General features: G+C 45.2%; 1 protein-coding gene across 1 annotated transcript in view; it reads right to left on the bottom strand.

The window, feature by feature from the left end:
• The window catches only part of angpt1 (angiopoietin 1), a 40,115-nt gene extending 24,697 nt beyond the window's left edge, over nucleotides 1–15,418 (bottom strand). The window contains exon 1 of the mRNA XM_062487243.1: nucleotides 14,369–15,418. Coding sequence (XP_062343227.1) covers nucleotides 14,369–14,746 — 378 coding nt within the window. The 5' untranslated portion in view covers nucleotides 14,747–15,418. The remainder of the gene's footprint in view (nucleotides 1–14,368) is intronic.
• Nucleotides 15,419–22,507: the final 7,089 nt, after the last annotated feature.

Genomic DNA, 22,507 nt, shown 5'->3' with positions numbered 1-22,507 from the left:
AACTAGTTCAGTTCATAGTTCACACATTTTAAAATGAACTAGTTCAGTTCATAGTTCATAATTCAACATTTTGAACTAAGTTCGCAGCTCCAAAAAATGAACTAGTTAAGTTATTTTTTTCAATATGTTGCGGGCTATAATTTTTCTAAATCATTTCCACAGCCCATATAGAACCACAGACGGTGCGGCGGTGCAACACTGGTGGCTGCCGTTGCCAGATTGAAATCTCTATCTGTCTGCAATACCGCTCTCGGCGCTCTCACACTTGCCAGGCATAGACAGTAGAAGAAAGCACACACAGCGATTGACTGGTTGGGCAACCCTGGATACAGTACTGTCAACTGTGTGTTTTTCGCTTGGAAGTCTCTAGAAATCTGGCACCTTATTGAACAATATTAAAAAGAGTGAACGTGCTGTTCACAGACACCAGAATGAACGCATTCACAGTATCGTTCATCATGCAGTAATACAGTACGCTCAGTTCACGTTCACCAAAATTATGAACGAGTTCATGAACTTTCGTTCAATGAACGCATTCAGACACAACACTGTCGGTGGGATCAGTGCAGCAAAAAGTGTAAAGACAAACGACCAACCTGAGGCTCGACCAAGGCACACTTTGCATTTCTACAGAACGAGTTCTATGATTTGCACCTGGTGAGTCACCTTGACAGAGGAGGTAGACATGACACCATGGTGGTCTCCAGAAAACCAGACAACGGATGCTCATGGCGGGTGTGTGTGTGTGTGTGTGTGTGTGTCTGACTCACGACTGACGGTAATCTAGACAGGGGTTCATAAATGGAAAGTACCAAGGAGAAACAAGATTACACAAACACAGACCCATCATGTAAAAATATATCGCATGGGAAGCAGTAAATTTGTCCGATGTGGGTGTCAAGTTATTTGGCTGTACATAGCCCTACTACAAACATGTTGTGTTTTTTTCTGAGGAGCGGTGTAGAGCCACAAAACAGAGACAGAAAGAAAGAGCAAATAATGTTTGTCATTGCCAGTGGATGGAAGAAAACTGAGAGGAATTCTAGTCAGTGTTGGAAAAGATTGTAAGTGCATGCAAAACTAGTGCTTTCATCTACCAAGAGGTGCTGTTTCAGTGCCAAAGATTGATTCTCAGTGATAGTTGACAAGGTAGGAAAACCAACAAGACGACCAAACAAAAATCTGTTCAAAGCTTGTAACCTGAGTTGAATGGAAAGGGGAATAAGGCTGCAGTTAAAAGGCAGCAGACATGTCTGTAGGCTGATGAACAGATCATCATAAATGTCTGATAAACCTCCACTTGAAATGCAGGAAGTAATTTTGTACAAAACTCAGTTTTTGGAACATGCAGTTCAACTTGACTTAGCTGCAGCTGGAGGCTTGGTTTGGATCTCCACGTAGCCCACCAGCTAGGGGTCACCCCAAATAAGTGGAGGTCACTCACAAGTATGGAGTCAGGTTTAACCTCTTACCTGGGCTGGGTATCATTATCAAGTCTGCTGGGGATAAAAGGGCATTGTAGGCTAATTGCCTGATACGGTTGCAAATACTGACTACTCTTAAGGAAAAGATGAGTTGACCTTTGTATTTTTGCACCTTTTTCTCCTGACATTTGCAATGCCTGTGCTTCCTCTATGTTCTGTGTGCCTTTTCAGCATTAATTCTGCCTGTCAGTCTGTAAGTCAAAACGTTTTGCCATGTTTCACAGTTTGAAACCGGAAAGTAATTAAAATGTAACACCGCTTCCCATGAAAATGAAAATAGGCCATATATCTCACCCCCACTCTTCCCTCCATCTCTTTCTCTGTGGCTTTTCAGAGGTGACAAAACTAGATTTATACCAAGGGGGACATTCCTGGAGGTGCAATAACACTAAGGCCCGCTTTTAGAACTACTAAATCTCTGCCCTCGTTTTACATAATCAACCGTTAGCTAAGTGAGAGCCACATAAACACAGCTTTATGTTTCCCAAAATGCTACTTGAGCAAAAAGGCATAAAGGTTTAAAGAGCAGGTCTGTTCTGGAGGGGACTTCACTAACGACACTGCGTGACAAGTTGACCTCGCCTCGTTGTGGCGTCCGGACAGGGCTCGTTCACCCCGTTAAGTGGTCCTCAAACATGGCCTATGCAACACGTACAGACATGTCCCTGTTCCTTTAGCAGGTTTATGAGTGCTGGGCAGTGATTTAAAAGTCCTTTGTTAATGGACATATTTGCGTTAAAGATGTCCAGGAGAGGCTGTTACAACATGGACAAAGCATTAACACACAGAGGAACACTTTATCTCCGATGAGGAGAGATGTTTAGAGTGTGATCCTGAACTCAAGTGTGATGCCTCTTCTTCTTCATTGAAGAAACCCCCAGTCAGCATTATCCATGAGAGCTCTGCAGAGAAGTTACCTCTGGGACTGGAAAGAGCACAACCTCCCTAAAATCATTCTTAAAGATAAAATGTTTACCATTAATTCTGGCATTTTCCCATTAAATATGGCATCCGGCCAAAATGGGGTCTTGATCTTTTCTAAACAGTTGTGATGAGAGCCACTGAGAAGTTTCTAAAGCATGGGCCTGGAATGTTTTAAGTGTTCAGTAGAGAAGCTATGTGAGTTGTAGTCTTATCTCTGTGTCTGTGGGGGCCTGGGATGCCTCACCTACTGGTTCTGTATGAGAACTGTCTAATGGACACGGCCTAGGCCCTGTCACACCCCATCAGCACCTCGCCCGAACATGTAAGGCACCTTGGGAGTAATGCCAGCAAACACACCAACGCCTTCTTATCACCCAACAACAGACAAGAGGGTGAATTTGATAGGCCTCTCTGAAACCTGCTGCTGTAATTCACTCTGTGGACATTTTATAGTTCGGGAGTTTAGGAGGTGCAATTTGACTGACTTTCGCTCCTCATGGCTTGTATAATGTAGAGAAAGCCGTATAAAGCTGTCTCTCTCTCTGGTCTGGCTTGGGCTGCTAGTGTGTTTGGGCATAACTCACCAGTAGACAGGGAGAGGGGCTGTGTAAAGATATGCATTAGGACAGGGCCTGCTTGGGCTGGAACCACAGTTAACCTTTGTGACCTTTGACCTAGAGACTGGCTTCCAGACATTTACTCAAACGATCCTTCCATGCATACATACAGACATACACACACACACACACACACACACACACACACACACACACACACACACACACACACACACACACACACACACACCCACACACACCCACACACACACACACACACACACACACACACACACACACACACACACACACACACACACACACCACACACAATTAGATCTTAGTATCTTTCATGGACTATTTAGGGTGGTCCTGGATATCTCTCTCCCTCTCTCTATCTCTGTCAGAATGCTATTATGTTGATTCCGTTTCATGAGACTGGTGAGCAGATCCAAGTATATAACTGGTCCTGTGTACACAACCTCAAACCACACCATCCGTCCCTGGAAATCCAGTCGTTTAAAGCCAAAGGCCCTGAAATTTGGCAAAGAGAAGCAAACAACTTTCCACCCATCAAAAGGTTCTGAGGCTCAATACTACAACAGTGGAGAAACTGAACCACTTTTCTCTTTTGTTTTTAATACTCCCAAATCTTTAGTCATACATAAAGACAAATTAGGACTCCCAATTCAGATGCTGAAATATTACGTTATATGTTGTGGGCGAATATAAATTTCCCTCTTTCATTTAGTCGTTTAAGGCAATTATATTCACTGCAAATCATTGGAAACAGTTTGCTATTTATGAAACCAATGTGGAAAATGCATTTCCAGAATATTCCAAATTGATTTACTGCATAACGAATATAGTATAAATAGCAAACTTTATTCAAACTTTTGCATTTATCATCCATGAAACATGGAAATACAATGACTCAAAGCTTAAGCAAATTATGCAAACCTCTGTTGTAATCAAGAATCACTTCATCAAAAGATATTTTTTCTGTTTGAGCCTCTTTCAATTTGTGAATATTTTGTTTTTAACCTTGTTCAGAAAAGGTAGGTGATTCATCTCTACACTTTAAGCTGGCTTCAGTAGGTAATGCCGTCCAAATCACAATTTACGTAACCAGGACAAACTCAACATGTACGATGTTGAAAAGGCCTGAGAAAGGTGAAACTATATCCAAACATATTGCTCCTGAAATACAATCTTACCTCATACATCAAACACACAACTCTTAAAGAAATGTAACGGTTTTGCAGACTTAAATACGGTAAGTATCATGAATCAACATCACTCCTTTCTTTTGGTCCAGTATCCAACCAAAATATCAAGCAATAATTAACAGGTTCACACCTTTCGTGAAGGAAAGTAAAACAGAAGAGACATACTAAACAATTAATTGAAGTGGCCTACTCCATGGAACATGATCAAGGGGTGGAATGAATGAGTAATGACATGAGCCAATGTAACAAGAAAAGCTAGAAGTTGTTGATGTAAACTAGGGTCAATTAATTTTTTACATCCTGCCTTAAAAACAGAGCTTTCATTTCGACAGAAGAAGCATGGATGGACGAAGAGTTTGCTTTGAACTTTGTCTCTCTCTGAAGATCACCGAGGAGCACATCCAACAGAAATGTTTGCTTTTCTCTTTTTGATTCAGGCACTGTGATGTGGACATTTGCTTGTTATTACAATCAAGATTCTGAAAATGAATTTTTGGTGTGGGTCTAGACAGGGATTATTTGGCTGTCTAGTGTGAGGATATTCCAGTGGCTACACAGGTCTGATCAAATCTGTTATTATAGTTCATTGATGTTTTTATGAGTCCTGGAGTGGAGCAAGAAGTAAGGGTTTTCCCTTGAACCTTTTCTGATAACCATCAGCAGTCCTCTAATCGAGGTGACAACCATTTTCTACGTTTTAAGACTTTCTGTGTTTAGATCACATCTCAAGCCTAAAATGTGCTCAATCATCTTCCCATCATTCATGTGAGTTCATCTTGAGAGAAAATAAATATTTTAAAGCATGGATGTATATTTTTGCAAATCCTTCAGTTACAAGGCTCTCTCTTGTGTCAAAGAAAGCCTTTAAATTACCCTAATTAATTATGTGTATGTGTATGTATGGGAGAGGAAACACAAGCATTCATCCAAGGCAGGGGAATGGGAAAACAAAACCAAACAACCAAACAAAGTCCGGTCTTCCCCGGTTGGCCGGTTGGTTGTCTGAACCCTGGGTTCAGTGCCAGCTGCAATGAGAGAGAGAAAGAGAGAGAGAGAGAGAGAGAGAGAGAGAGAGAGAGAGAGAGAGAGAGAGAGAGAGAAAGACAGAGAGAGAGAGAGAGAGAGAGAAAGAGAGAGAGAGGGCAGTGGCAGGCTTTCTTTCAACATAGGAACATTTTCCACCCAAGCCAGAATGTGGTTGACAATGAGTCTGTGATCTGACTGGCGGAGGCCTTCCAATCGATCCTGACATTCTAGAACACTTCCGGAATCCATACTGTTCTTGCCTAGAGTCCTGAAACACGTAAGGACACCAACCCTCGCAAAGGTTCCATTCAAATATCACAAGCCGTACCTCCTCCTCTACCAACACATTTACCACACACTGTAGATGAAATGGAGCCCAATCAAGATGTCTTGGATGTGAGTTTGGGAATATGGAATATATTATTTAATGACATAATCACAAGGACCTCCTGTTCTACCACAGCCTGCCCCAGCAGCTCCATCCATCATACAGGATTCCGCCTTTAATCAAAACGAATGGCTCTTTAATGACACCCAGCGTTGCTCTCACAGTCACGTCCATGTTTATCTCCAGCCCTAACATCCCATAAAGACAGGAGTCGACACTCTATACACACGCTCTTCTCACCCAGGGCTCACCCAGCACAAAAGAACCTCTTCAGTAAGCTGCAGCACACCCAACACGCCCCATCTCTCACCCCATCCCCAACCTTCCAATCTGCCTCTCAATGACCCCCCCTCCCCCGGATCGAGCCCGCCCACAGAGCACCCCTACTCTCCGGGACGAGCCCTTTCCCTCCCTCTCTTTTGGATACATCACACACTGTTGAGACACTATTACATCAGTTTCAAACTATGAGGCACTTCTTGCCTCATCTCCCCATCTCACAGTGCCCTGGCTGGGGCTGGGTCGTGCATCATCTGGGCCTGGCCAGGGTCTGGACAGAGCTCTTTGATGTCCCGGCAGTGCGCTGACAGCGGTAGTCAACGTGCCCTGGGGCAGGGTACTGATGAGGTGCAACAGGGGCCAGTGGTATCACGGAGACTGCCGAATGCGGTGACTCGGAACACACACGCACACTCACACATGCACTTTCACACATACTCTCACAAACATACATGCGGAACACAGAAAGACAGATAGACACGCAAGCACACACAGACACACACACACATGAACACACAAACACATACCTCCTCTCCCCCCAGTTCCAGTGCACTGCTGAGCAGCAGTCCAATCCAAACAGAACAGGAGGACGAGGTACAGTAGCACGCAGCAGATGGAACTGCTTTACTCTGACCTCGGTTCAGAGCTCTGCAGGGGAGGCCAAATGGACGCGAATGCTGATACGATGCACTTTATCCTCTCACACGTTCAAGTCTACCAACTGGTGTAGACGCACGTTTGGTGTCTGATGTTTACAAACGCTGCCGGGGAAACATCGGCTGTCTAAAGTGGTCTTTGGTTCTTTTCCAGAGGCAGAATGAGGAATCCTTACTGCCTGTCTCTGCTAGGCTTACTCAGTGGACACGCAAGTCTTAGCTACACGGCATGGCTCAGTACAAACCCATCACAACATAGCCCAGCCTGGTATCACCCCAGCCCCAAACTTAGAGAGAGAGAGAACAGCCAGAGGATACACAGCCCAAAATCCCTTTCATCTATCCGACTTGCGGTAGCTTTCTCGGACTGAAGTATCAGTTGAAGTGTGTATGCACAGTAACAAGCAGGGGGGTATCCAGTGATCCTGCCCAGCCCAGCCAGACCCCAGAACTGCAGGACCGTCATCCCCAAACTGGGCTAGAGTAGTAGAACACTCTATTATCTGTTGGGATTTCTGGACCCAACTCAACTTTATGGTAAGACAGCACAACCTTGTCATTGAGACATGAGCGGTTTGTAGGAATGAGTAGTATCTCAAAGTATTATGAATGTAGTAGATCCTTGCTGTATATCTGCAGTCTTGTGGCCATACATCATCTGGAGACGTCCCCTGATGTTATCAAATCATCCATCCTATCACTCACACACACACACTCACACACACACACACACACACACACACACTCACACACACACACACACACACACACACACACACACACACGCACACGCACACGCACACGCACACAAAGAGCCTAACCATGGATTAACCCTCCGCAACCTCAGCTTGTAGCTACGTGACAAACATGTCTGCAAGCACAAACATCTGAAGCCATGGATGACATTCCACACCCTGGTCTGGACGTCCATCCACACCAGGGTGTGCTTCTGGGTTGAGTAGGGAAAGGACATGCCTTCTGCCACGGAGGTCACTAATCTCCTCCTTCTCACAGCGTAACAACAAACACCTGTCTCTGACGGAGAGGTCTCAGCGCTGAGAGGTTACGTTCATAGCAAGGCTAGGTTTTGTCATTGTCTGTTCTGTTTCCATTCTGACTACTTGGCTTGGTCCCTGCTTATCACAATAAGCTTCTTGAAGCAGAAATGATTCTGGAGGAGGGGATCCCTCACTGAATTGCCCTTCCCAAGGTCGCTTGCAGTTTTCTTTCTCTGAGTTTTCCTTGTCTTCCTTGAGGGTTTAGGTTGGTTTAGATCTAGTTCTATGGGCATATGTGAAGCCCTCTGTGACATTGCTTGTGAAAAGGGATGCACTAATAAAAGTTTTATTGCTCCACCCCTGTGTTTCAGGAGAGCAAAAGGCTGAGGTAAGGATTGAACTCTGGCTCCTATTTTAAGTAAGTGTGTTATATATAATATCTTATGACAAGGTGAGAGTACGGGGCCCAGGCACTCTATCTGCATCTTCACCAATTATCTCTGCTTGCTTGTGCCAGCTGCAGCCCTGGTATTGTGTGGAATGTGAGAAGCCTGGCTTGGGTCCCAGACAGGCCAAACACAACACTGGACAAGGGTGAGATGTTCTCCAGAGCTGTGTGTGTGTGTGTGCGCATGTGTGTGAAAGGAGACAAAGTGTCGCACCAGTCTCAGATCTAAGCCCTCTGAGCCAGGGGACCCAATGCATTGCAGGCACAAGAGCAAACCCACCCACGGCTGACAGGGACTGAGCAGCCCGGCCTTACAAAAAAGTCTCCAACCCTCCTACCATAAAATGGGTGCTTCTGACACAGAGAGCTAATACATCAGCAGATATAGACTACGAAAGCTCTTTCATCCTCCGGCTCTCCAACAACCCTGCCTCCCCCACTCTGAGACAGAAGAGACGATCAATTACGGAGGTCATTTTCAAATGTGACATGGAGGCAGGAGATATCAGGCCCCTATCCGAACAGAGACACTCGAGTTAAGATAGGGGAGCTTCCAGTTCCAGTATTAGTCACTTCAGAATCTAACCCTGTCTGTGAAGATGTGAAACTCTATCACCCAGTATCTGCCACTCGGTCCTCCTCTCCCTCTATCTTCTCCCTAGCTCTCTTCTCCACATTTCCCCCCATAAGGCCCTTTGACTAGCTCTCCGACATTCTGCTGCCAGCTTGATTCCAAACCTCTCTCTCTGTTTTAACTTCAACTCTCCGTCTACTCTCTTTCATCCGCTTCTTACGATGTTTTGATTGGTGATCATGGGACAGATGGAGGAGCTGAACTCCAGATAACTTAAAGCGGCGTCCTCTGGACTCTTGGCGAGCTTCACAAGCGCTGACAGACAAAGCCACTCACAAGACAACATCTGTGGCAGGGGGTGTGGAAGAGGGAGAGGCGAGGGACGGGAAGGGGAGGTGAAGGGGTTCAGCGTATGGGGATGCTTCAGGAATTTCCCATGACTCCTTGCAGTTATCCTTATCTGTCCCAGATTAATAATTGTCAAATTGAAGAGGAGTTTGTGAGGATAAAACTTCAGTGCTGAACTCAGAAAGAGATGGACATGCAGGCTTAACCTTCTGGTCCTATATTTGTGTTCTGTCCCATGGCAAAAAAAGGCAAACGGAATCCATAAATGTTCTTCCTGTGACGGCTGTGTCTGGAAAACACACATCTGTCGGCTGTTCAACTGACATCTTTGTATAAAGACAGACTCTGGTGGAAGGGGTGGAATTTCACAGGACTGAATTGAAGTTGAAAGGGGTTCTCATCACATGGACGGGAGACAGACAGCGAGAGAACTTGAAAGTGAATGCATGTATGTTCATCATACCAACCGTACTCCTTATCAATACTGACTCTCCAACTCAGTTGTAACATGCTGCTAGCTGATTCTTTTAACATCTTTAAGCGATTTAAGCATTTTTTGAGCAGTCAGATTTGTTGCATTGTTTGTTATAAAAATGTGGGAATGGTTTCTACAGTTTCTTATGTTTGAGTCATAACAGTTCACTCGTACCACAGTGCTAAAGATGTATTGTACACCATCTCTCAGAAGCTATGCATCTCTCTAAATGTAAATATCTGTTCCTTGAGGGAGTTTGTGAAAAAGGCCTTGTACTCACCTGAGCACCACCATGTCGAGCCTTTAGTTTGAATACTTTCTGTAATCTAAAGAAGACAAATTTGAACTCTTAAAGAAATTAATCTGCCTGAGGGTCCGCAGATACGCAAACACATCTCAGGAAATACTCAATTTATTCCACGCATACGAGGCCTGGTGAGGAGAGCCGAGGAAGAGGAAAGTTTGAAGCTAGGAGCATAATAAATGCCAGACACACCTAGCCAAATACAAAAATAATATTCCAATTAAAGCTGAATAAATCCTGTGCTGAAGCACCCACTGGGGAGATTCATTAAGCGAATGCAGGAAGTGGGACTGCTTGCATGCATGATGCTAACTAACTGAGTCAAGACTGCCGCGGGCAAAATGATCCCCAAAATGTACTCCCTCATTCATCCTGGTTTCGTAACCCCTGGCACTCAGCGTTAAGGAGGGCCTTTCTGTCTAACATCAAGATGTCTAACGGCTTTCTGAGCTAACGACTGCATTGAAATATGACTTCTGGAGAAGGAGCTTGGTACAAAGGGTGCTGCCATATTGACTGTGACAAAAATACTAAACGCCCCTTTTGCTGAAAGTCAGAAACATTAACAATGTCAGCCTCGATGTTCACATCCATGTGGAAATACTGTGGCATAGCTTGTTTTATATTCTCTTTGCAAAACTACTTCATCATTGCAATACAAAGATTAATCTTTCAGAGGACAGCTGTAGAACAGTTTCTTCCAAGGTCTTAAGTTCGGGGGAACAGGAAGGAAGAGCTTTTTAGTCTGTTGCGCGTCCACCAGCGCTCTGCATCATCCGATTGTTAGTGTTGGCTTGCATTATCAGCAAAAACAAACTTTGATAGAAAGGAAGCGGTCCTTGAAATAGCCAGCTCTTTCCTTGGTTCCCCAGTCATGTTGTGTGGCCCTCAGATAGCATGATAGCATAAAAAGATACTCACACTTCACCAAATTACCATATTGGGGCTTGTGTGTGTGTATGCATAGGAGGGTGGCTGTTATAGTCTTCTATTGGGCATACTAATGTTTGTAGAGATTATAATCACGATTTTCAGACTAAGAACAATTGGAATTTCGCAGGGACTTGATAGCACTGATATCCACTCTCTCCTCCTGTAATTCAACAGCTTAGTTTGGCGGATGCTTTCCTTTCCAAGATACATGGGCCTAGAGCACGTTCTCCTGACTCCACTAAGAGCAGGCGTGTGAACATCTATCATTCCCAGTTTTACGAGAAGAGGCCTCTTTTTGGCTCCCTGGTGCAGACCTTAGCCTTAGTTTTATCTGTCCTTGAAAGACTGGAAAGTGGAAAGGATATCTTTAATACATATCCTGTGGCTAATGATCTCAGTCCCATATAAAAGTCTTCATGAATTGACCTTTAATATTAATTTCCAAATTATTTCATTAAAGTTAATCAGTCCATGTAAAATATGCATTTGCATGTTTTATCAACATTTTGGATTTGAGTGAACTGTTCCTTTACAGATAAGCTCTATCTGCACAAACTTGCCAGAGGGCCAGTGGAGCAGAGATAGGGGGTGTACCATGCCTTAAGTGGCTAGTTTACGGCAACAAATTCTCCAAGATCAGAGGCAGTTTCATCCAGTTCTCTCTTTTTCCTACCAGGGCTGCTGGAGAGGTAATCCTTGGTCAAACAGACAGCACCTTTGACTGGACAGGAATGTTATCAGGACCTGCTCTGCTCTGGGTGAATTGAATTCCATGAAGGGGGAGACCCCAGCATGGTTAATGTGTCCCTCACTAGCTGCTACCCCCCCCCCTCCACCATCTCCAACCCTCCTCACCCCACCACCCTCTACCTGTGCCCATGCATTGCAGGTAGTAGTAGGAGGGTGTCCTGTGTGGATGCTTTCATCAGGGGTGGCTGGGGTAGTATCAGGGCCTGCTCTCCCTTTGACAAGCCGTCTGTATGTGTGTTATTGAGACAGATGGGCTGACTAGGATAGGGCACTTCATCTTCTGTCTGATGTTAACTGTGTCCTGATGCTAGTCATAAGTAGGTGGAATGATCACTGTGTGCTTGAGGCCTGCCTTTCAATATGCCTGTTCCAGTTCTGCTAGTGAGATTACTGCTGCATTTCCTTTTTTTGCTCTTTTGCACTTTTAAAAGAGAGAATTGCCCTACATTTTGAGTAAAATACAAATTTTATAGTATCAAGCTTTCAGTGGTATGTGTTAAGACACGGGTGTATCAGACATGTTTATTTCTTTGCCTCCACATTGAAAAATGTCTGCGGTGTGTGGAGAACTCTGGGGTGTCAGGGAAGAAACATGATGGTATTAGGGGTGATGGCAGATGATTCTGCGTGCTCCCAGTCTCAAATGTGAGGAACTGGGTTTCTAAAGCTCTCATTCGTCAAAACTCCAGTCTGCAAATTTGCCGCTGGCCTGTTTTTATAGTATCATTTGTGGAATCGCAGACTGGTGAAGAACGTTGGGAATGAACGAAGATAAAACGACTGTTGTTTCACCCATGACTGCAGCTGACACCCACGGTCCATCGGAAGAACCTACAGGAACACCCAGAATTCTCTTTGCTACATCGGCTATCCCTTACAGACATTTGGAGCGCTCGTTTAAAGTCTCAGACACATTTTCACCACACAAATACCTCTTTCTAAACAATAGATGAGCGGGTGATTTAAAAATAAAGATTCTGACCAAAAAGCCTCGAAAATGTGCCTCAGTGGTCAGATCTTTTGCTAAACTATGACACCATAGGTGTAACTGATGTGAACGGCATTCCACGTGATTCACTTTGCAATTCACTCTGTAGCTCTCTGTAAAAACGCGTGGGCAACCGCTCATTAACGACGCTTTCTGTCAACCTGAACTTGGATGAAAAGCACTAATACACCGACTGTTTGGAAACTGCAGCCCCTAACAATTTTAATGGGGCCACTCGGGTTGCTAACGAGCCCACAGCAAGCTAATGAATATCGACAAGGTTCAGATCAATTAATCCCACAATTCCAGAGTAATCCATCAAATCCATTGTGCATTGTACAAGGGCATTTATTTGTTCGCCCCATGCCAACTTTTTTACAGACAAAAATAAACTATTACACTTAAAGCAATTTATCACAGATTGGCCCCCCTAATCTTATTCGAGAGTAACAATATTGTGAAAAGTACAGCATAGCTGGTTTTCCGAATTTAGCGTCTGTTTATTTGATTCATGTATTCATTTCAGGGAGATAGCCTAGCTCCTTGGAGACGGGGAGTCTCAAATCTTAAGAAAGCAACTCTGCTGCCAAATGCTATCAGCCATGACCTCACAACTCTTAAGTCATTAACATCACAGCGAAACCATATTCATAACGATAAACACCTATCTGAATTCATAAATAAATAAAGTGGTCTCACTGTCCATGCTCAGTAATACGATGTCTCATTATTACCAAAGGTTTATATTAATTTCCACTCTTGTTACCTTAAAACATGGGAAACACCAGACCACGGCTCTCTCTCAAATAATATATTTCTTTAAATAAAATAAAAATATTAGGAGAAATTAGACAACGTTTTTCAAATCAATGAGTAAAAGTATATTTCGAAATGTTATTTTTTCTGAATGTTCTTTCTCTTTCAGATGTGTTATTGTGCATTGCCCCTCAATATTCTCAAATGCTTCAAACCTTTTATCCTGACATTGCTGACAGTGCCAAGTCTAGTGCTTTAAATCCATGGGTTCTCTGTGGTTTCATCCAACTGTTGGACTGTACTTTGCACCTCATGTATACTCATCATTCAGTGCACTCTTCATGTACTGTGACAATACTGTTGGTGATGACAACACCATTTTGCCTTCTCTCCATCTTCAGAAGATGGACTAATGGTATGGAGGGAGAACATATATAGAAGGAGCTTTCTCCCCGCTCTCTGTCTTTCTCTCTCTCCCTCCCCCTCTCTCTCTCTCTCTCTCTCTCTCTTAGTCTGTCCCATGGGTCTCTGTCTGACTTCCTGTCGTTAAAAAGACAGCACACTTGAGAACTATGGATGACTGACAAATAACCAACAGCGCTTTGTGACAGCCGCATCACGGAACGGAACTGGACATGTGAGGAATTTGCTCAGGGTGAAGAGGGAAACACAAGCACATCCAGTTCATGCAAACACTTACGTATTCTTTGTAATTGTGACACTACTTTGTAGAGGTCAATTATTTTGTGAACATCTGGTATTTCTGCATGTGAAAAGAGGGCATAGATTTTAACCAGCCTTATTGTTGTCTGTCAGACTTGATATTCAAGTTTATAAAGAGAGTTTTAAAGAGAGAGTTTGTATTTGTCCTGTCTATTCCACACAAAGAAAAACGTGCCATAATGAATACATGTTCCAACCACAAAACCATAGATGTCCTTAACAAAAACTCTAGGCACTTTGAGATGACCACAATAAAACACAATTCTCTTGATGCTTAATGACTCACACATCCAACAGATGTTCTTACGAAGACACTTAAACAAACAACACCCCCAGACATGACCACAGCACAACCTGACAGCCCTTAACTTCAACCAAACAGCCACCAAAACACGCGCAGACACGTGGACGCAAACACGTGTGCATTTGTACTCAACGAGTGTTCAAGCGGACAAAAAGGCACCTCGTCACACAGGGACTGAAGACACATTCAAATCTGCGCCTCACAACGCCAGCTCCATCTCTTACCTTCTGCAGCCATAGGGTGTAGTTCTCCATCACGTGCTCCAGGTGTTGGATCTTCTGGGTGGAGAGGTCGGGTTCGAGCGGCGGCGCGTCCCTCTGGAGCGCGTTGGCGTTGTGAACGGCACCCGTTTTCCCCTCCCTGCAGGAACCTCCGTTGCCCTCGCCCTCAGGCAGGATGAAGGTGTAGGTGCACTGTCCATGCTGCACCCTGTGGTACCTCCGGTTGCTGCTGCCGCCCGAGCCGCCGCCACCTGCGCCGCCCTGCCCCGTGCTGCTGGCACTGCCCTCCGCCCCTCTTCTCTGCTCCCCGCCACTGCTGCCAACCACCAACAGCAGAGCTGCCAATGAGAGCAAGTGGCAGGCGTACATGTGCCGCAACATAACACCTGGTTGGTTGGGGGGGGGGGGGGGGGGGTTGTGAAGGTTAAAAAGCGACGTCCTTGTCTTGGTTCTGTCTGCGTTCGGAGGGACCGGTTGATCCGTGGGGGTTGGGGGGTGGGGGTGGGGGTGGGGGGGGTTGTCAGTGTTTTTGGGTCCGGTATCGGATCAGAAGGCTGTGAGAAACACCGTTGACGTGGAGCGTGTCTCGTCCATCCTCGCGCTGGACCTCCTGCCTGGTGAACGTCTGGAGGGCATCTCCGGCGTGCTCACATACACTTCCACACGCTCTCTCTCGTTACATACACAAACACACACACACACGAACGTGCCGGATCCTGCGCTCCTCTGTTGAAAAGTCCGTCAGCGCTCTTGTGCCGGGCTGTTACACGGTGAGGATATCGTTGTCCAGTAAACTGACGTAGCGAGTGTGTATGCATGTACAGTATATTTTAATGCGTATTAAATAGCAAGCGGCAGTGGCTGTGGTGTGTGTCGTCAGACCTCCCTCGGTCTCGTTGCTCGTCCTCCTCCCTCTCGCTCTCTCTCTGCCGGTTTCCCTGTGGTTGTGTGTGTGTGTGTGTGCGTAAGAGAGACTGGAGTGAGTGAGGCTCAGTGAGGAACAGAACCAAACTTCCAGCACACTCTCCGCCTTCCCCCTCGCAGAGTGCAAAGGAAGGAATGTGTGTGTATGGCCAAGTGTGTGTGTGTGTGTGCAGAGGGACCCCAGCACAGAGGATGTGCTCAGGCAAAGAGGATCGGTTTACAGGCTCTCTGACCTCAGACTTGTGTGGTAGCCCTGCCCCTGTATGCTCAATTGCTGTCTGTTCCTGTTTCCCTCTGCTACACACACACACACACACACACACATTGGTCAGGTTGTTATTATGTAATACTTGCACTTACAATGCTGTTACTCCGGTAAGAGTGTGTTTTTCATTGAGAAGTTTAATCTCATCTCTCTTCCATTCTCTTTTATTTTCACCCATCTTCCAACAGATGAAGGAATCAAAATGTGTTCTTACATTCTTTTCAATAAAAACAAAGCTCATAAAATAAGATATGACTCGATTTGACACTCTGTAGACATGTTATTCCTTTTGTTACATCAACTGTCAACATACCCTATAATACTAAGGAAAGATAAACAGTGTCTAATGTTCTCTGTTCCCCCTATTACAGACACAATATGGTGTAGAACTGCAGTTTCTGTCAAAAACCCAATATGAGAGAGGTCTCCATGTTTTCAGGAAAACAAAACTGAAATCCAAGAATGAGTTGATACAGCAGGAATGTGTCCTTTGCAGCCAGGAAGCCAGGCCTGGGGACTCTGCAATGGTGAGAGACACAGGAGTCAAGTGTCAGGAGTCACAGGTCAGGTCCTGTTCTAGACAGTCACTGTAACATCCAAGGTCTAGGGGATGGGCTCTATCTTCATCCAGAGCTTCATCACTTCCTTGTGATCCAAAACACCCTGCCGCGTGTGATGGAGTATGTGTATTCTGTGATAGCGGGGGCTGCATGATGTTCGTCCTGCTGTGTGGGGGAGAAGGGGTGTGTGTGAATTCATGCATCGAGGAGTCCCAAGATAACAAACCCTCAGAATAACTCAGGCTACCCAAGACAAAAAGCATGTGCAAACATTTCTGGGAACTACGGCTGACATACTACGCCGCTGTCCTAAAATATGGCCGCCTGTTACCGTATCCTAATGTGCGTGTGAGTATGTAAGAAACATCATTGAGCAATACAGTGTAAGTTTGAATACACTAATGTCAGTTACGATGAAGTAAATCAAACTACTGTATCGTTGTACATATTCACTTGGCACGGACTGTACAGACCTCTGTCTGAATTACCTCACTTCATATACTCGATCAAGTGTTAAATATGATCCAGTTTGTTTCCTTATTAGAAAGGACTTCCTCTCATGTCAGCAAAGTCTAGCATATTCCTGGCACAGCTGTGTCTTTTCACAGCAAACAGCAGTTGTGGATCTGTGGTAGGAAACACACAAGCTGTTCATATTTACAGCATCTTAATTAAATTGCGTAATCTCTGATCTGAATTCTCGCTGGAATGTAAACGTTGACCTTTTTTTTTTTTTTTTCTACATGAGAAAACAAACCCGCTTTCAAGAGAAGAGAATACAGCCATTCTTTAACCGTTGCCTTCCCAAGTGGGTCTTACGACCCAACCCCCAGTCTGACTGCATGTGATAATCGCCTAACCAGTGACAGTTAAGCCTGCATGGCTAGCATCAGGCCTCAGAGACCTCAGAGCTGCAGCCAATATGATGGGAACCTGGCCTGTGTTCCTCCTGCTGTCCAAACCCAGCCTACGGAGGGACGCCTCAATTCAACGTTTATTCGGCTGCCACTTGACCTTGAACGCGTGTTGCAATTCCAAATTATTGCCTGAGCATAAATTCTGGGAAAATATTGTAGCGGGCCTGTCAGGACTGAGAAGTCACTTTAAAACAACCAGAACTGAGAATTCACGTTTTCAAGAAGAGCAGAGGAAGAGAGCGTTCAATTCGACTCAGTCTCAGTGCCCTAAAAGAGACGTAAGCTATTCATTCAGGCCAGCTTCAATAGCTTCACACCCTTAGTATTTACCCGTTCCTTTAACAAGGCAAATGTGCATTAATTACATGGTTGTGCAATCCACTCAGGGCACCAATGTGAGGACACAGCAGTGCTTTAGGCCCTAATCCCTCTTAGTTTGTCATGGCAATGCTGGACTTGAGCCAGCCATCCCATATTAATGGGGCATCTGTGTGGCCCATTTGCAAGTGCTAATGTGGGTCAGGGCCAGGGTATTCTCTGTTTGGGGGCCAGGGGCCAGACCTGTCATATTCCCAGCTCCAACTGAAAGACCCTGCATTAGGGCCATTAGAGTCTGTTAGGGCCTCAAAGAGACTCCATGCATACACACACATGCAGGCATGGACACGCACACACAATGGCTGTGTTTCCCCTCACTGAGATGACTTCATTTTTCACACTTAGTGAATGAGTTATGAGAATGATGTTGGGTTTGCTTGGATGTGTGTCTATGCTAATCTAGGTGTGTGTGTGTGTGTTCAGAGGTGGGAGAATTGTCTTAACCTACAACTTAATCCATAAGGGTCCTTCAGCTGGGACATGGTCTAATAAGCTCAGAGCGTAAACTCACTCACAGACGTCCTTGAGGCAACAAATAAAGAGAACACATTTCCCCAGGAAGAAATTCGAAAATGAAAGCCTATGTGCCAAAATAAGTGAACACTCCTCTCCTTTTTAAAGAGAGATAAAGACTAGAGAAGACAGGAAACAAAGCAGACACCCAAACACATTCACCTTGTTTCAGGTTGTCTCACCATCACCATGGCTAACCGCTTCCTGGAGCTGAAAGGGATCAAGGGAGGGGGGACAGGCCTGGAGCTGAGAGAGAGAGCTGGAGGGAGGCTCTGGTATGTTTAGTCTGTCCCCCAGCACCTCAGACCCACTCCTGCTGTAGCAGACGTCTTGATGGATTCTCTAAACAGCCTGCTGTGGCACATGCCTGCAGGGGTGATGTCATCAGGGTGAGACGGGCTTGAGGAGTGACACCCTTAGGCCATTAGGCTGAGCCGGCTGCCATTCCTCGTTATCCTGCTCCGAGTCTGACGACGAACTCAACCCTATCGCCAGGGGGCACTGGGCTCTGTCCCCTGTCACAGTAGCCTCCTCCATCCCTCCACCCCACCCCATCCATACTTGCATGCACGAAGTTCAGGACAAGTTTAAAGGAAAGGTACAAGACATTCTTGCCTGTCAATCACATCACAGTGGTCTTTGATGTGAACCCTTGATTGAGGATGCGATTTCTTCTTGTCCTAGAGTTGATTGCCCAAATGTGGCAGCGTCAAAGCGGGAATGGAAGGTATGAGTAACTGATGGGGACATGGAAACCTACTTTCTGCTGAGAAGATTCAGAAGATCTGGAACTGGGTCGCCAAGACAAATACAAAACAGCAAAAGTGAAAATGAATTTCTTGACATTTTTACATGCCTGATAACACCTTTGAATATGGCCTAGGGATATGGTAACATAGAAGACAAAACATTCATTAATCCAGGAAACTGGCTAAAACAAAAGCTTGTGGTCAGAAAGTTGAAGAAAGACGTGTGTTAAAGACGTGAGGTCCTTAGAAGCTTTTGTGATTGAGTACTCTTGGATTGGTGCCACTGTAGAACTCCTGGGGAAAATATAGTTCAAAGTTCATCTAGTTCTGCTGTTTATTGGGTGTGCTTGCCGAGCAGAAAGGCACAACTTATATTTTCTCTCATATATATTTATTAAAATTATTGATTTATTATTTTCCCACCCCTAAAAAAACGTGAATTCTTGCACTACATAGACAATGTCTGGAGGCCCAAGGAAAGTGGTTCCCCCCTGTGTAGTACAGTCTGGCCATTTATAAAGCAATACAGTGATGCTGCTGATGTATGCTACTGTGATCATTGTGTATAACAAGTTTCATGTATACATCAGTGATTTGCAGTGAGAACACAGTGGTTCCCCCCTGTATATTACAATTTGCTAATAGGTCATTCATGGCCAGCATTCATGACAAAAACGACTCTGAGACTGAAATATCCCGAGACGATATTCTTCGAGCTTCTGCACCATTCACAAGATCATCCACCCAATCCTTTTGATCAGGTTTGTCACATTGAAGTGTTCTATGTGTAATGTAAGCCTCCATTTCTATTTGCAATCAGCAGGTTGACTGACCCTGTGTAAGCACCAAACTATGTAGAATAGCCTGGTTGGAAGGATCTCCACGTGGTTAAGTCAAGCGGAGACAATCACTGCACTTACCTTCTCATGTTTAGATCCCCTTGTAACTGTTAGTTTGTGTAATCATCCGATCAGCCTGGTGCCCAACAGCAGGCCAGGGTTTTAGGGCTTCTATCTCCACAAGCAGAGGGGGCAGGGCCTGCGTGGGGGCAGGGGCTGACACGAGCGTGGGGGCAGGGGCTGACACGAGCGTGGGGGCAGGGGCTGACACGAGCGTGGGGGCAGGGGCTGACACGAGCGTGGGGGCAGGGGCTGACACGAGCGTGGGGGCAGGGGCTGACACGAGCGTGGGGGCAGGGGCTGACAAGGGCTGTGTACAGAGCATCAGTGGACACAGTTTATCCCCTCACACAGCAGAACTCTGGTTTTGTAGCCTAGACTGACCCAATCCCAACTGTAACCCAATCCTCTGCTGGGAGAAGATAGCATTGCGGCCTCAATTAGCTCGGGCTCATTTAGCAGCGATGCTTGGAACCCCCGTTTGACGGCACCCGTGATATATGCGCCCCAAAGTCGCTGATGAAGTCCCCTTCGTCATCGTCAGTCGTCGGATGCGCGGGCCAACCTCATACGTCAGACAGACAAGGATGGAGCGCCGCCATATCTTCTTACTTTACTCGGCTAATTTCTCCTTTGGCAAGCGATGTTTGTGTTCTTCATCTCCAACCCTGCCAGCACGCTGTCATTTGTCATGTTGTATGTTCTTCTGTGCTAATGGCCCCTGCTCGACCGAATATGGGAAAGCAGCATGACATCATGCCCCCCTCACCCCACCCTTCCAAACACTCAGACCGCCTATGGAATCAACAACACCCGTATCACAGTATCAAGTCAGAGTGTGTTTGTGTTTATGTGGAGGAGAACACACAGCCAGCCGTAAATGTGTCCACTTATGGCTCCCAGCCTTTGGCCGATTCAATCAATCCTTCCTCCCAACCATAGCAGGCAGAGTGTAGTTCCCCACAAGTTAACTGTCTCAAACCAAAAAATGCCTTGAAGTGGTGTTGAAAACAGGACGTCACACACAGTTAGCAGCAGATAGAGTTCATGTGTGCTCCTCGCCCTCACAGTGTCTTACTCCTCTTAGCTCTCTTGCCAGGGCAGAGCCTGTGTGATGTGAGAAAAGACATTGTGTTCCTTCAGTGCAGAGACGTGAACAGGGCCAGGGTAGAGTCCTGGTTTACTCTGTCCATCCCTCCCCTCCTCCAACTCCCCTGACATGAAGGATGGAGCTGGAGAGATCTGATAAGCTGAACAAGGCATAGTCTGTCTGGTTCCACCTTAGCCTCTCCATCCAGGCCTACCCACAGGGCCTGTTGGTAGGAACGTAAGGTGTTAGGCCAAAAGCAGACAGACATGGGGTTTGTCCATCTTGTCACCATGGTAATCCTTTAATGGAGGGCTTATTGCCAGCAAGCTCAAGAATGTTCACAGTCCACTTCACTGTGTCAGGTAGCGTACAATGTACAGAACTTCACTGTGGTGGAATTAATCTTGCTGATACAGTATTTGATGCTATATTCACCCAACGTACTCAAATGGGCTTATTTGAAAAAGAAGTAGTATACAAATGGCTTAGTTGTAGCCAGAAATCATTTTAAGGAACTGCTGTTTGATATATTAAGTTTCCACAAACTAGATTTAGATATACTTTAAATGTTTCTGACTGACTACAATATCCAATGCTGTTTTTCATGTCCTCCACGACTTGTCATTTATTTGAAAAGATTTGGGCAAAACCATCCAGAGATATTATTGACAAAAAGACCCTCTTTTTTTATGAAACAGAATTGTCCTCGCCTTTATACATCCAAACAAGGGCCATCTGTGGTGTTTACATGATTACAAGCAAAAAGGAGAATGGGGAATACTAATTTCAACAAACACATGGATGAAATATAGTTCACTGAAACCCCTTTCCTAAGAGAGCTTCCGAGCTGAAAAATAACTTAAAAGCAAATTTCAAACACAAACTGACAGGGAGAGAACGACTTGGTCATAGAGCCAAACAAATGTGTACTGCGACCCTTCTGGCATCTGTCACTTTTTATGCACCGAAAAAGTAAATATTTGAAAAAAGGCAACCATGCATGGCAACCAATTCCCGTGGGACCCTTTGCGTTAGAGGCATTCTTGTCTTTCATGTTGCCAGACACAAACAAGGGGATGGTGAAACATTTGTGAATCCCATATCCATTTCCATGTGAATCTCTATAGGAACCGGGCCTCCATCTGCAGTGCTGATTCATCTCCCACCTGCTTTGTTAAACAACTCACTGAGAAAACATTGGACTTCTGAAGCCACCAAATGAGTCAAGTCTTCATTTGACATTCGTCATAAAACTGGATATAAAAATGTTCACATAGTTCAGTAATTCATATTTGTACACCACTATGGATTCCCTCTTCCCAACCTTGCTCCACTGCTTTTAATATGCCTAGCTGAGAAGACATGTAGCGATCAGTATAAAAATAAGACCAATCCTTATTGCCAGTAGGACAGGTGGACCAAGCAGTTCAATGTCGGGCATGTTGACTCGTTAAAATGGCATGCCTTTTGAGGCCTGCACAAGACGACCGAGTCAGGTGAGCCAGCTGACCAGCCTCCAACTGAAAGTGTGAATGACCCTCAAAGTTCCCCAGGACTGCTCAGTTTCTCTGGCTCGCTTTTCAACTTATCTCTGGACGTTTCATTGGATCATCAGTGTTTGGATTCAGTTGGTGTTTCCTTGAGACCATCTCCAAGGGTAAGCCTGCAAACATGAACTGGGCCAGTGTGTGTGTTTTGTACCAATCATAGTCCCCTCCCCAACATTGTTTTGACGTTTTCCCACATCTCCACGTTTTATTTTGCTTGCCTCGCAGGATCTTGAATTGAGAAAGTTGATTGTTTTGCTTTTGTTTTCTCCTGTTCTTCACCCTATCGGCAACCCTTCC

Source organism: Osmerus eperlanus, chromosome 20 (genome assembly GCF_963692335.1).
Source record: "Osmerus eperlanus chromosome 20, fOsmEpe2.1, whole genome shotgun sequence".
NCBI classification, from domain to species: Eukaryota; Metazoa; Chordata; class Actinopteri; order Osmeriformes; family Osmeridae; genus Osmerus; species Osmerus eperlanus.
This window is presented reverse-complemented; position numbering and strand designations above follow the sequence as displayed.